The sequence below is a fragment of the Pholis gunnellus genome (assembly GCF_910591455.1).
Source record: "Pholis gunnellus genome assembly, chromosome: 5".
Classification (NCBI taxonomy): domain Eukaryota; kingdom Metazoa; phylum Chordata; class Actinopteri; order Perciformes; family Pholidae; genus Pholis; species Pholis gunnellus.
In genome coordinates, this window is record NC_136531.1 from 2,954,772 (window position 1) to 2,969,650 (window position 14,879).

Sequence of the window (14,879 nt, forward strand, 5' to 3'; positions counted from 1 at the left end):
CCAGTAAATACTTTGACTGATCTTCTCTCATCTTTCATCGGCCATTCTCGTCCCCGTATATCATCTACACTGGACCACAGGACCCGACTACTCTCTGCGCTCGACTCACCGTGTTATTCTTCAAGTTCTGCAGATTTATTCTGAAATTGGATTCATCTTTTTATGCCCCAAACACGTGGAATTGATACACTCTCACTTCCTCTGGACACATCGATGGAATTGTTCTCTTTCTGTTTTTTCTTTGTGTTTCATTTACAAATGAAGGAAACCTCCATGACGTCCATCCAAAGATGCACCTCATGGTTCCCTCTATCGATAAATATCTTGTAAACAAGCTTAATAATAATGTTCAAACGAGTACACAAGTACATGATTTAAATGTTGTTTCATATGTATTCTCTTTATTATCTGAATGAAACACCAAAGTAGGGTTTACATTTTGTACAACCTCGTCATTTGCGAGCGTTGATTGTAAAAAAAACATCTTTTAGTTCATCCCGAGGCCGACATAAAGGTTTGAACTATACTGTGGGAGTGTGAAGGGGACTCACAGCATGCGCAGCCCCTCCATGCCTTTGAACATGCTCCCTCTCACGGACTCCAGGTGGTTGGCTGTCAGGTGGAGCTCCATCGCAGAGGAGGCGCCTTCAAAGGCCCCGTCCTCGATCTCTGAGATCTTGTTGTTGCTCAAGTTACTGGAAGGAAGTCAGGAAGACAAACACGTGTTCACACGATCACTCAGAGACAAAGAAAGAATGTCAACCTGGTTACTTGGCAGCACGAAACAGTTTGGAAGACTTAACAGAACTTAAAGGGATAGTTCAGATGTTTAGAGGTGTGTGTGTCTGAGGTTCTCCTCCACAGTCAGGGTTCTACTACAGGAGATGAGTTTGTAGAGACGGACGGGAGAACCAGCACGGGAGCAAAGCAATGTTCTGCTGAGGACGTATTTTGGACTCTTAAAATAATCAATGTCAGTTTAAGTGAACGTTATATTTAGAATAGTTTCACAGCTTTTCTTGCTGTCAGACGCCTTCCTGACGGGAGCTGAAGCTGTTTTCTCTTCTCTCTCTAAAGCCACCAGACTCCATCGATGAAAACAGTCATTTTGACTTTGCAGAACACGTGTGTTCCTGGTCTACTACCGCTGCCTTGATCGGTTAGTTAGTTTGTGTTTTTATGTGACACTGTTCATTCCAAACTACGTCTTAAAAAACACCAAAGTCACACAATAACACAAACTAACAACACAACACACGCATTCTGCAAAGTCAAATCACTGTTTGTTAAAAGGAGTCTGGTGACTTTGCAGAGAGCATTCAAACTTATACTGATTCTTCTAGTTGGCTAAAATACGTTTCGCTGTCTGGCTCTCTAACCTCATCTACAGCAGTAGAACACTGACTATGGAGAAGAACCATCAAACATCCAAACCGTCCCTTTAAAAGGTCACGGTGCAGCCGGACGTTCCCTTGGATGATTTAACGGGGTATTCGTCGTTGTTGAGGGTTTTTTTTTTCTGAGTGACCTACATTTTCTTGAGCTGCGACAGGCCCTTGAAGGCTCCGGTGGCCTCCAGCACGGAGAGGTCGTTGTTGTTGAGACGCCTTGGGGGACGGTCGCAGAGAGCACGGCATGAGGAGGAGAGAGCGAAAACATCATTAGCAGAGGAGTCGGTTTGGAGCGTGTGCGTCCATGCAGTACGAGTCCACGCAACATGTCAACGCGGATATCCACAAAGTGCCTGTGAGTGTGTGTGTGTGTGTTCATATGTGTGTGTATGTACTGTATGTACATGCATAGGAGTGTACGAGTGTTGTTTTGCTTTAACACTGTCGACCCCGCAGGGACTGCCGTGCGAAAATGCATATTGCACTTTGAATAAAAGCATCCCCCCCAAATAGCATCTGGCACACTGTCGCTGTGTAGACCGGAGCCAGACGGACGCGTCAACAAGGCCGAGGTCGTCGGCCGATATTCACGGAATCACAGAGATGTTGGCGAGAGACATTTTTAGATCGAAACCCTTCAAACTTGTTTTTTTTTAAAGTCATTTATCAAGCAAAACACGTCAAACGTTTACCGGCTCCAGCTTCTCAAAAGTGAGTATTTGCTGCTTTGTAAAATGTACGACTCACTGTAATCTTTGATGATAAAGTTTATTGTTTAACTGCCTCCATCAAAACCTTTTAACATCCCAAATTTGAGCGATGCTTTGTATATAATATACTTATAATCAGAGGTTTATTATTTTTAGACTCTGATACTTGGATCAGCTGGAACGCTGCAGTTGTGTCTGGACGGTGAACTGTTGCTGTGTTCAGGTGTGTACGTGTCTCACAGCTCTTCGGTGGAGGACGGCAGGTGTTCGGGGAACTTGGTGAGGCGCAGGTTGGAGCAGTCGACCACGTTGGCCTCGCAGCGACACTTAGCGGGACACACCGGCTTACTGTTGCACTCGTAGCTCAGACGCCTGTCTTCAGTACCTGCACACACGCAGACACGTTAAAGTTAAAGTTATGTGAAAAACATCTGGCCTTTGATCAAAGCATGTAATGTTCTTATAAATCCAGTAGTGAATGAGGTCTAAAGAACAACATTGGGAGAAAACAGCAAGACTACAGATGTTGTCGTTATTCAATGCTGTCAAGCTGTTTTGGGCTGAATCTCTGTGATCGGACTAACACGGCGTAGACGTGACGGTATTCACTGGAAAACACACAACAATCACCTGGGATGTGGTACTGCTCCTTGGCTGGAAAAGAAAGAAGAAACAAAACCATGTCAGTCCAAAGGTTTGAAAGCTTCAACAGACACACTCACACACACACACACACACACACACACACACACACACACACACACACACACACACACACACACACACACACACACACACACACACACACACACACTCCAGGAGGAGGTCTTCTATAAAACTGGCAGCAGCAGACGTTTAACATTTTGAAACATGAAAGAAGGCGTAAAGCGAGCCATGATTTGCTGTTTTATGGAGGAAGCTCTCCTGGCAGAGGACCAAAGCAGCGTGGAGCAGTCTGGCTGGAGGCTCCGCGCCGCGGCTCGCTGTGAGTGAAGGAGGAGGAGCTTCTAGTCACACAAGAGTCCAGCTACAGTCCATCAACTCGCCTCATTCTCGTCCTGTTGTTACCAACACTTTTCTAACAAATACTTTAAACTTTCACACATGAAGCCGGTTCTCACTGTGTTACTGCACTAGCTCTTTTTACATTTCCTTTTTGTTTGTTTTTTATCATTTTTGTGGTGAACTTTGATATCTGCAAGTATTAACGGTTCTTAGGTCTAAAACAAGAAGAAGAATTTCTCTGTTTTTTTTATTCCAAAAGTCGCCATTGAGCGGTAGGAACCTGAACGTTTCCTGCTCATGAATTAAAGTCTAAAAACCCAACTAGAGGATGCAATGATCACCGAAAGTACTAAAAGCATTATGCAAAATGAACAACTTACAGATAATACTGTTATTCTCATACAGCAGATATCAGAGATTTGAGAGGAAAACAAGAGTTGGTCCACAGGTCGTCCACCTCGCACTTGTAGTTGATGTGAGTTTTGAATTAAATAAAAAGAGACAAGAAGTTGTTTTTGGTTCAAGCAACTACAAGGAACTTTCAATCTGCGTTGATTGTGTGGACGTCTGTAGTGTTTAAGGGCATCGTAAAGATCTTGATCCGGCTCGTGTGTGTGTGTGCATCGGTTTTGGAAGTGAGTGAAAGAAAACGTATTTTTAACACAGCTGTTTGCAGGACGGACAGCGATAAGATCATTTGTCTCTATGCAAGATTAATAAGTGTAATATGATGATGATGACACAAAGTCACCAAAGTAAATTCATATATTGATGCAAAACCACGTCTCCAATGTATTGCATTAATAAAATAGACACAGTACACATACGTGTGTAGGATGACGGCTGATTCAGGACCGGTTTGGAATCCTTCAAATTCAACAAATTCTCTCCGTCTGTTGAATGACGGACCAAGTCTGACTCCTGATTCTCACCCCGCTGGACCCCTGTCCCTTTAAGGGTTTGGTTGTGTTCTTACTTTATTGTTTTTCTTTTTTGATCAGTATAACACACACTCTGCAAAACGGGAAAGAGTAAACATCAGCTCTCATAGTTTGCGAGCCTTAGATCTTATATAGAAAACGGACAAATCTCCTCACTGATGATCTTTGTTTGCTTCTGTAGGTTTTATATCCGCATCACTTTTAAACGGAGACGGTCTCACAACCAGTCGAAAAGCTCCTTCTAGTAACTTTCACCTTTTTCTGCACAAAGCGTTTTGCATTTTGCACCACGCAGAGAGAAGTGATTGTGTCTGACAGCAGAATGTCACTAACTAATATATATGCTAATAGCTCATGTATATGACAAAAGGCTTTTAGGGGGTTTATGCATTTGCATTTCTTACACACACTGTGTGAATATTTGTCTTGAGGGAAGCTCTGCTGCGGTTCATCATCTTACACTCGCACACCCAGACTGTCACCACCCGTCACACACACACACACACACACACACTGACCTGAGCAGCGGAACTTGCTGCTCTTGATCTGCGCGATGCGCTTGTTGGCGAGGCGTCGGGGGCTGGCGCAGCGCGCTCCGCTGGTCTCTATGGGGTTCGAACGGAGGAAGTCGGCCAGCCACTTCACATTACAGTCACACACGAAGGGGTTCTGGGCCAAGTGGCTGATGGGAAATCACAGGGGGGCAGGACATCAGTCAGATCAGACTGAATGGAGTGGAACAGGGAAGAGCTTTAAAATAGCATATGTGTGTGTGTGTTTGTGTGTGTGTGTGTGTGTGTGTGTGTGTGTGTTTTCTTACAGCGTCTGGATGCTGTGCAGTGAGCTGAAGGTGCCTTTAGCCAGACTCTGGATTTTGTTGTCATAAAGCGACAGCAGAGCCAAGTTCTCCAGATCTTTGAACACGGAGGCTCTGATGCAGTGGATCTTATTGGCATTCAGCAGCCTGATACACACAATGATCATTAGCAGCGTGTTGAACTGTCACATATATCATCCGTCATTTTCTAATTCATCGTCAGGCTTGTAAATAAAAGGTCCTGTTGCTAACTAACTAGCTAGCTAGCTTGTAAATCCACCAGGTTTACATTTTACTGAAAATTTTGAAATTTTTAAAATTTTCTGAAAATGAGCCGAACACAGTTGGTCACTCATCTGATAGCAATGTGCTTTGCTCAGTGTGTGTGTGTGGATGACGCATTAAGCCGTTATATTTGCTACTCATTGTAGTCGTCACTGCAACAGAAAATTTGTTTTTTATTGTTAGCCACTGAAACAATGGCAACGGCACACAGAACAAAGTGTGCTGCTCTGACCACCCTGCTGTGTTCATTTGAATGGAAATGTCCCTTCTACTCTGATTTATTTCTATGTACTACCACTGAAGCCTCAGCATGTGGACTCACATGTTTCCATCCAAGAATCCAACAACTTACGGGGACGTTAAGCCATTTGACACCTGCAATGTGTTTGTGTTAAAACACCGTCAGTGTAAAAGTCAAGCTCGGACAAACGGTTCGGACTTACAGCAGCTCCAGAGAGGCCAGGCCATCAAACACTCCGCTGGGCAGCTCGGTGATCTTGTTACCGTACAGAACCCTGCACACAAAGATGTACTGTATGTATTCTAACAGTGTGTTATAGAAGCTTATGTCTTATTACCAATTTGCATCAACATACACAACAGTACGACTTTTATTCCGTTGGTAAAGCTTCGCTGTAACCACACATTTCCACACAATCCACAACCAGAAGAGAGTCATGCTGGCAGAGACAGGGAGGCATACTTACACACACACACACACACACTTACACACACACACACACACACACAACAACATAAAGGCCACCCTGCTGTGATTGTTTGAAAGTCCTGATATATCATAAAGAGTTTCTGTTTACAGAGAGCAGGCGCCACTTTTGAATTATTCATACCGACAGACGCACGAAACACACGCATGCAGTGCAAACATATGGAAGTATAGACAAGACATATGTAACCGCATATTGGTAGAGGCACTCCAACAGTTTATTCACACTCACACACACACACACACACACACACACACACACACACACACAGACTCTGACTCACAGTGAGTTGAGAGCTCGGAGGCCGTGGAAAGCATCAGGAGCGATCTCAGATATCTGGTTGTTGCTCAGGTCTCTGGGAATAGAACAGATAACACACACACACACACACACACACACACACACACACACACACACACACACACACACACACACACACACACACAGACTTTAGTCACAGCGGCCAGACACATGCATTTAAAGAACTACTTTGTTTTAGAGGTAAAGTCAGAGACCGCTGTCCTAGAGAGGCCTGCAGGGGACACATTCTCTTCAGCTTGTGTTAAACACGGACATCTAACCAGGAACCCGTTAAAGAAAGCATCGACTCAGAGACGAGGGAACCAGAAGTGCAAACATTTGTTTTGGCCTCCCATTGCTTTCAGAATTCTTTTTAAAATTGTATTCATAACGTTTAGAGCTTCAACGGGCCTTTGGCCTATTGTTGGTGTGTTTACGCCTGATGCACGGGGCAGTGCATGTACTAGCTTGGCTTTTTCATTTATTTACTGTATGTAATTTATTTCATAGATGTGTGCGTTGTTGTAAAGACCTTTATAAATGAATTGTGCCAGAAGTGCCGTAATAAAGAAAGTGTATTAATATTAATATTGAATACAGGAGTAGCTGACAAGGAAACATTTTCATGGACTATTTTCTGGGGTCAAACATACATGAATGCTTTTATTGTTCATTTTTCTAATCCCCCCAAAATCAAATCTAATCTAATGCAGAACTTTTGTAAAACACGAGGAACCACACTTTATGTGAAAAGCAGGCTGGAGGAGAGCGAACGCTGTCTCTGCAGGCCAAGTCCTGGTCCGGCCAAAACCACAACATGTCAGATTATAAAAATCCTTCTTCTGCCGCCACATGTCAGTCGCTCAACTGTCATAATAAATTTTAAGACAAAACCACTTAAACCAGCCTGGTAATGTAATCAACCCCCGTCTCAGGGAGTTGGGACGGTCTCACGGTGATGATGTAAGAGGTCGAGGGGGGGGGGGGGGGGGGGGGGGGGAATAAGTTTGAGAGGAAAAGGAAAACCGCAGAGAGACAAAGATGGAGAGAGAGAGAGCGAGAGAGAGAGAGAGAGAGAGAGAAAGTCTGAGGATGGAAGTGGGCAAAGGAAAAGAGAAGGAAAGAAGCAGAGAGAGTGAACAGAACAAAAGCCACAAAGACAGAAAATGGGGCTCAGAGCTACGAACATTAATGAAATGACATTATTGTGGTCAAACGTGCATCTTAAAACACATTCACCAGATCACAGTGATTTGCTCTCGATTCATCACGCGAGACCCGTGAAGGGGCCTCTGACGGGGACGCCGTCGCTTTGCTGGCTGACATAAATCAAGCGCTCCTCGTGCTGAAAATCCACAGGGGCCGTTTGTTATGTTGAGCGGGGGGGAGACAGAGGAAGAGGAGTTGGATCCAGTTGGCGGATCACAGTTTAAAACACAGACGTTTTTTTTCCCAGAGGCATTGGCTCGCTGGAGGCAGACATACGATCTCATTGGTGGAGCCGTAAAAACCGGAGCTTCTTTAGATGGTGTTAGTCTGCTGGCTGTCTTTATGGAGAATGCATTGAATCCCTTTGTGTCACACTGATCATATCAGGGCTGCGATCATGGTCATTATGGATTAATCTGTCGATTATTATATTCTATATGAATCGATTTACCGTTTGTTCATCAGACAATAGTGAAAAATGTCCGTCCCTGCTTCAAATGTCTGGCTTTGTGAGTCCCAAACCAAAACAGAGAAGAGCAGGAAATCTACACATTTCAGAGCATTTTCTGATATTTTTTTGCATGAAATTTTACTTTAACCACTAATTGATTCTTTAAAATAAGTTGGAGATTATCTTTCTGTCGTTGTGCTGGTGGATTAGTAGCTCTAAATCATAACGAGACTGCAAATCATAGAAGTTAACGGTAATACGTGAGCACTGATGTTTACTTTCCTTAAACGAAAAACAGCCTCGACATTGCAGCAAAAATGAATTTGAATTTAATTATTGAATGAATATATCTTAGTCCTAAAACATTTTAGTTAGTTAATCGACTCTAGGAATTTGTAAATGAAAGGTTAACTTCGGTATTTTTTCGGTTTGTGTTTAGATGACTAACAGGGACAACAATTGTTATTAGAATTAATTGTAAAAAAAAACATTTCATGCAAAGATGGCAGAAAATGCTGTTTTCAGCATTTGGAGATTTCGTGCTTTTCTCGTTTTTTTTATCATATCAGACATAATATCTTTGGGTTTTGGACTAAAGACTAGATAGACACATTGAAGACATTTTATAGACCAAATGATTAATTGATAATAAAAATAATCGTTGGTTGCACGCCTCCTATATGTTGTGTCTCCTCCTGGTTCAAGGGTTCAGCCACTGATTGAATAATCAGTGACGATTATCCACGACCTTTCTTTAACCTCAACTGTTATTCATGAGTCAGTGTGTCTGTAGAGGACTCACATCCGACGAAGCTTCTTGTAGGAGGTGAAGGCGCCCGGAGGAACCGACTTGATGCCATTCTGCTCCAAGCGACTGAAGAGAAACACAGAGAGAGGCAATAATTAATAATGTAACAGCTGGAGGTCGTTTCACAGCACAGCTGGAGTGTCTGTAGTTTCAATTCAAACTCATTTGTCCACATGCAATATTAATTCAAAGTTCTGTTCTCCTGTCAACTATTACAGCGCGACTGTGGGCGTGTACAGCTTAGAGATAAGGACTCATGCAGAGTTGCTCAAGACTTTTCAAAGACAAACCAGAACACACAGTTGTTGCCTGTTTAGAAAACTGTGCACAGTCACGGGGCCATAAAGAGCTCGTACTGAATCACACTGTAAAAAGAAAAAGATGATACATTTTGAAATCAAACTTAAACCCGAACTCATTTCTAAAGGTTTGACTTACTCTAAGTTGACTAACATATTATATTTCATCATCGCAACTCAGATTTTTTTATGTTCTGTTTGACTCTAAATGGATAATTTACTAAATGAACATCATGCTGTATTGAAGAAGACTTGAAACTAGAGATTGAGACCATAAACTCATGTTTACAATGTTTACTGAGGTAATAAATCAAGAGAGAAGTAGAGTCATTTTCTCATAGACTTCTATACAACCAGAGGAGTCGCCCCCTGGTGGACATTAGAGAGAATGCAGCTTTAAGACACTTCAGCATCGGCTTCACACAGCAGAACAGGAGGTTGCCGCCTGGTTTGAAATGTAAACCTCTACGATACTCACATCTCAGTCATGGCCTCGGGCAGGTGGGCGGGGATGGCGGTGAGGCCCCTCCCCCGACAGTCCACGATGTTGTTGCTGCAGGAGCACATGGGAGGACAGGAGCCGGACGCCAGGCTGCACGGCTGAACGAAAGCACTGCCACCGTTACCTGCAAGCAAACAACGAAAAAAAACTGTACCAACTTTCAACTCCGTCGGCCACACTTTGACCCGAGCGAGTCGTCGCGTGTCACCGGGCGGCTGCCGTACCTGAGCAGGCGAAGTCGCTCTTGCGCAGCTCGGCGAGGTTGAGGCCCCTCAGCGAGGGAGGAGAGCTGCACTGGGTGTAGAGGCCCAAAGCCGCCCGCTGCCGCAGCCACGGAGACAACCAGGCCAGGTGACAGTCGCAACGCAGAGCGTTAGAGTGGAGACGGCTGGGAGGAGAGGGGGAGGATGGAGAGGGGAGATCAGGGGGAGGGAGAGAGGACAGGTGGGAGTGAAGGAGGGAGGGGGATGAAGAGAAGAGCAGGAGGGTAGAAAATAAAAGTGTACAAGGAAATAAGGGAAGAGTTGGATGAAAGAGAAGAGGAAATGGAAAGCGGAAGGATGCAAAAGAGGGTGAGAAAAGGGCGCAAAGGAGAGGAGGAAGATATGTAGGAAGGAGTGGATAGGTGGGAGGACATAAGAGAGTAGGGAAGGAAGTATTGTAGGAGATAGGAAAGGAGAAATATGGGAATGAGGGAAGAAATTAGGAAGGAAGGAGTGAAGTGAAGAAAATAACAAGTGTTGGTAAGCATCTGGCTGTGACTGTTGTTGACTCATTGTGGTTCTGTTTCAAGAATGCGGCATCCTGGGTAACGTAGTGCGTTGACTTGAAGGACTCACAAGGTGCGGAGCTTCGGCATGTGGTTGAAACTGGAGACCGGGATGCTGCTGACGTTGTTGTTGTTCAGCGTGCTGGGAGAGAGGGAGACAGAGAGAAAGAGAGAGAGAGAGAGGGAGACATAGAGAGAAAGAGAGAGAGAAAGAGAGGGAGACAGAGAAAGAGAGAAAGAGAGGGAGACATAGAGAGAGGGAAAGAGTGAGGGAGAGAGGGAGACACAGAGAAAGAGAGAGAGAGAGGGAGACAGAGAAAGAGAGAGAGAGAGGGAGACATAGAGAAAGAGAGAGAGAGGGAGACATAGAGAAAGAGAGAAAGAGAGAGGGAGACAGAGAAAGAGAGGGAGAGAGGGAGACATAGAGAGAGAGAAAGAGTGAGGGAGACATAGAGAAAGAGAGGGAGAGAGAAAGAGAGGGAGACATAGAGAGAGAGAAAGAGAGAGGGAGACATAGAGAAAGAGAAAGAGAGAGAGAAAGAGTGAGGGAGACATAGAGGGAGACATAGAGAAAGAATGACAGAGAAAGAGAAAGAGAGAGTGAGGAAGAGAGGGAGACAGAAAGAGTGAGAGAGAGATTGACAGAAAGAGAGAGTGAGGGAGAAAAGATGGGAGAGAGAAAGAGAGACATGATGAGAAGAAAGGAGATAAAGGAAAGATAAGAATAGATAGTGAGAGGAATGGTGGGAGAGTCAGTGTGACAAAAGAAAGTTGATGGTGAGTGAAAATGAAAACAGAAGTTTAGAATGTATGAACATAGTACGTGATGGCAGTACACAGATTCAAAGTATTCAGAATACTCACAGTACTTCCAGGGAGCGCAGAGCTCTGAACGCGCCCTCCTCGATACAGCTGATGTGGTTTTTATCCAGCTGCCTGGTAACGAGAGCGAGACAAAACCAGAGCGATGTCTAATCGAGCCGATCAATCAAGTGATCCAAGGCACACACACGCAATGCATTGTGGGGCAGTTGAGCATGTGCAGTAAGCTCACGTTGCATACTTAGATATTCCTTCTAATGTAGTTTACATCCGGGCATTTCTCATGTACACACAATCCAAATACTACGCAGTGTGAACTCAAGATTTACGTACTTTGTGTGAATTTTCAAATTTTCAAACACATCCTTTACATTTTCTTTTAGCGACATACTAAATAATTTTGTCATGACTTTTTTTTTTTTTACATACTATACAATGACTTTTGTGACATATGAAACTTTTTTTATGACTTTTTTGACTACTGTTTTTAGTATAGCATCAAAGGTTCATAAAAAGTCATTTCTTTGTGTGTGTGTGTGTGTGTGTGTGTGTGTGTGTGTGTGTGTGTGTGTGTGTGTGTGTGTGTGTGTGCACTTCCACACACAGGTTCTTGAGGTCCGTGGCTCCTCTGAAGGCCCTCCTCGGGATCGCCTGGATGCTGTTTTCACTCAGGTCCCTGAAAAACAAGGAGAGCGATCCCGACTCTTAGATGACTGACTTAACGTTTGTACGTTCAACAGTTTGAGTGAACACACGACACAATCCCTGCAAACGCTTCGCTAGCACATGCTTTTCTTCAGACGCGGCACAAAGGACATGCTTTCTGTTCTATTTGGCAGAATTGTGTTGTTGTATCGCTAAAGCACACTGAAAACCTCCAGATCTTCTTCTCCATCTGTGAAAGCCAGATGACTTGACAGCAAATACATTTAAATTAAAAAAAGGAAATACACATTTAAAAAGAAACTTCTGACATGAGTTTAAAGAATTGTAAACATGTAAAGCTTTAGATCTTAATGTGCTGGTAAACACTGTGTCATCCTGCAGCCTCCACCCACCATCAGGCTGATCCCCACCATTACCAGCCAGTCTCATTCCAATCTAACCTCCGCTTCCTCCTTATCTGAATGTAGTTTTCCCTCCAGTCCGGAGGGATCTGTAAGGGGGGGGGGGGGGGGGTCCTGAGAGGGTCACATGTGCTACAACAGCCCGACTTCACTACAGCACAAAACGAGTGGACGAGTGGAGAGAGATACAATGCTGCATTGTGGGAAAGGACAGATGAACCAAAATAACAACAACAACAACAACAGAACCCAGCTGATGAAGGCAAAACTACAAGGGGAAAAAGTGTGTGTGTGTGTGTGTGTGTGTGTGTGTGTGTGTCGGACAGACCACGAGGAGGAGGAGGAGGACTCCTCTCTGACTGCCCTGGAGGACCTCAGACACACTCCATTAATGTCCCGACAGAAGGGGAAACACCCACTCACTGAGACGGACACACATACCGTTTGACATTCAGTCTCTTTGTGAAAGCAGATGTCACACTGAAGCTGGGTTTTTTTGTTCTCTTTCACAGTCGAGAAATGAGCAAACTTTACCTAATTTGCCCGAGGTGACTCTCGTCAGACAACACGCTGACGTTTCGGGTCAAACAAGAGCTAGTTTGAGCAGCACGTTTCATTTTCTAAGAGGGGACCTAAGAGCAGCAACGTCCATCTCCGTCTCTGGTCTTGTTTTCTGTTCGTATTGAGCGTCATATTCTTAAAGGCAGCCACCCCTGGCTGCAGACAGCATGCAGGAGTCCAATCAATCCCTGCACTCAAGTCAGTTACAGCTCCGTCTCCGTCGGAGGGTTTTCGGCGGTAAACCAGAGACCTCCTCTGTGCGGCCGAAAGCCAGAGGAAGTACCACGGAGAGGTCAGCGGTTAGAAAGCAGCGAGACGGCTCGAGATAAAATGAGAGTAAAGTAAATGAAACTGAACTCGACACCAGCCTGAGGTCGGTGGTGAAAGTAGACGTGGAAGCGTGAGGCTCGGCAGCGATGGAGGTGATGAGGGATAAACAGAGTGGCAGTAGAGCGATGGACACAAGGGGTGAACAAGAACATCAACTAAAGGAGCAAGAAGGGCATCGGATCCTCCAGGCGGAAGCCTTTTAAATTTTAAAAAAGCAGCCAAAACGAAGCTCAAATTTGTGATATTTCATCCAAAAACATTATATTCTACATGTATTATATAAAGTGTCACGTGGAATAAACACCAGATGCTGTGAAAAACATTACATTCTGCGCTCCTCAGCTAGGAAGCCACGATTGATTGGACTGAGACCAACAGACACGGAGGTGGTAAACATGTAAATAGTTCAACATAAATAGAATGTGGAGCCTCCTTCTTTGTGGACACTTGGAACAATGTTGCATATATAGATTCCATAGTTTTCCAATTTTTGTTAAATATATTATCAAAAATTTTTTGTTGTGATTTATATCATATAACTGTGTTAAACTACACGAAAGATATTCTCTACTTCTAGCCACGATTCTTCTGTTTCAATAGAGGGGCGGGACTTACAGTGGGTACGGAAAGTATTCAGACCCCTTTAAATGTTTCCCTCTTTGTTTCATTGCAGCCATTTGCTAAAATCAAAAAAGTTCATTTTAATTCTCATTAATGTACACTCAGCACCCCATCTTGACAGAAAAAAACAGAAATTTAGAAATTTTTGCAAATTTATTAAAAAAGAAAAACGGAAATATCACATGGTCATAAGTATTCAGACCCTTTGCTCAGTATTGAGTAGAAGCACCCTTTTGAGCTAAGTTCTACATCTAAAATCTAAAATGTTTAAGATGGGGTGCTGAGTGTACATTAATGAGAAATAAAATGAACTTTTTTGATTTTAGCAAATGGCTGCAATGAAACAAAGAGTGAAAACTTTAAAGGGGTCTGAATACTTTCCGTACCCACTGTGTGTATATATATATATATATATATATATATATATATATTGCAGTGAAAATCAAGGCCACAGAGCGTAAAAACACCCCAAAACTGCCCGGGGGTTCAGAGGGTTCAGTTACAGTACAAGAGTCAGAGGGAGGAAATAACTCAACGAGACTACGAGGAGCGTCGGAGCAGAAGAGAGGGCGCTTATGGGGAAATGGAGGCTTGATAGAAAGAGGCAGAGGAGAAAAGAGTTCTTCTGCTTCATTTCAGAGGGAGCTCAAGGCCAGCGAACCAAACGAACCCTTCTCTTTGTGTCCGTCTGGCCCTCTCTGTTCACTTCCAGTACGCTTTCTATCCATCGTGGATCTGAGCGCCAGAAAAAAAGCAGCGTTGTGTAAAAAAAAAAAAAAAAAGCGTTTCATTTCTGTTCGTCACAAATCGTTTTATTCATTTGCAAACAGAAGGAAAGAAGGAAACAGAGCTCAGCTAACAAACCCGCCAACGCGACTGGAAGACGTTTCAAAGCTGCGTTTCTCTCCAGGAAGCGCGGCTGGAAGAGGTTTCAGTTTGGATGTGACTCAGCAGTAACTGAACAATAACACACAGTTACTTTAAGAAAAAAAAAGTTCAATAAAATGTGATGTTAACTGCGGTGGATTCGCCTCCAGTCTCAGGAAGTGAACCTTTCGTCGTGGCGAATAGAGCAGATTCCTCCGAATGAATCGGTGTTTGTGACACACTGGGCCGGATGGATTCATCTCAACTAAATCAAAGGCTAGTGCACGACATCATAAATATTCACACGTAAAAAAATAGGACATCTAGACAAATAAAAGCAGCTCACGCGACTGTAAGTTGGGATTTTTCCAGTGGAACGCCTAAATAGAAGTATCA

At 43.8% G+C, this 14,879-nt stretch overlaps 1 protein-coding gene across 1 annotated transcript in view; it reads right to left on the minus strand.

Annotated features, from left to right (window-relative positions):
- The window catches only part of LOC306696249 (slit homolog 1 protein-like), a gene marked incomplete at both ends in the record, with an annotated part of 54,726 nt that overhangs the window by 18,573 nt on the left and 21,274 nt on the right, over positions 1 to 14,879 (minus strand). The window contains 14 exons of the mRNA XM_079159819.1: positions 552 to 695; positions 1,533 to 1,607; positions 2,342 to 2,486; positions 2,732 to 2,755; positions 4,566 to 4,729; positions 4,868 to 5,011; positions 5,593 to 5,664; positions 6,161 to 6,232; positions 8,640 to 8,711; positions 9,423 to 9,570; positions 9,671 to 9,834; positions 10,286 to 10,357; positions 11,080 to 11,151; positions 11,642 to 11,713. Of these exons, the coding sequence (XP_079015945.1) occupies positions 552 to 695; positions 1,533 to 1,607; positions 2,342 to 2,486; positions 2,732 to 2,755; positions 4,566 to 4,729; positions 4,868 to 5,011; positions 5,593 to 5,664; positions 6,161 to 6,232; positions 8,640 to 8,711; positions 9,423 to 9,570; positions 9,671 to 9,834; positions 10,286 to 10,357; positions 11,080 to 11,151; positions 11,642 to 11,713 (1,440 nt within the window). The remainder of the gene's footprint in view (positions 1 to 551; positions 696 to 1,532; positions 1,608 to 2,341; positions 2,487 to 2,731; positions 2,756 to 4,565; positions 4,730 to 4,867; positions 5,012 to 5,592; positions 5,665 to 6,160; positions 6,233 to 8,639; positions 8,712 to 9,422; positions 9,571 to 9,670; positions 9,835 to 10,285; positions 10,358 to 11,079; positions 11,152 to 11,641; positions 11,714 to 14,879) is intronic.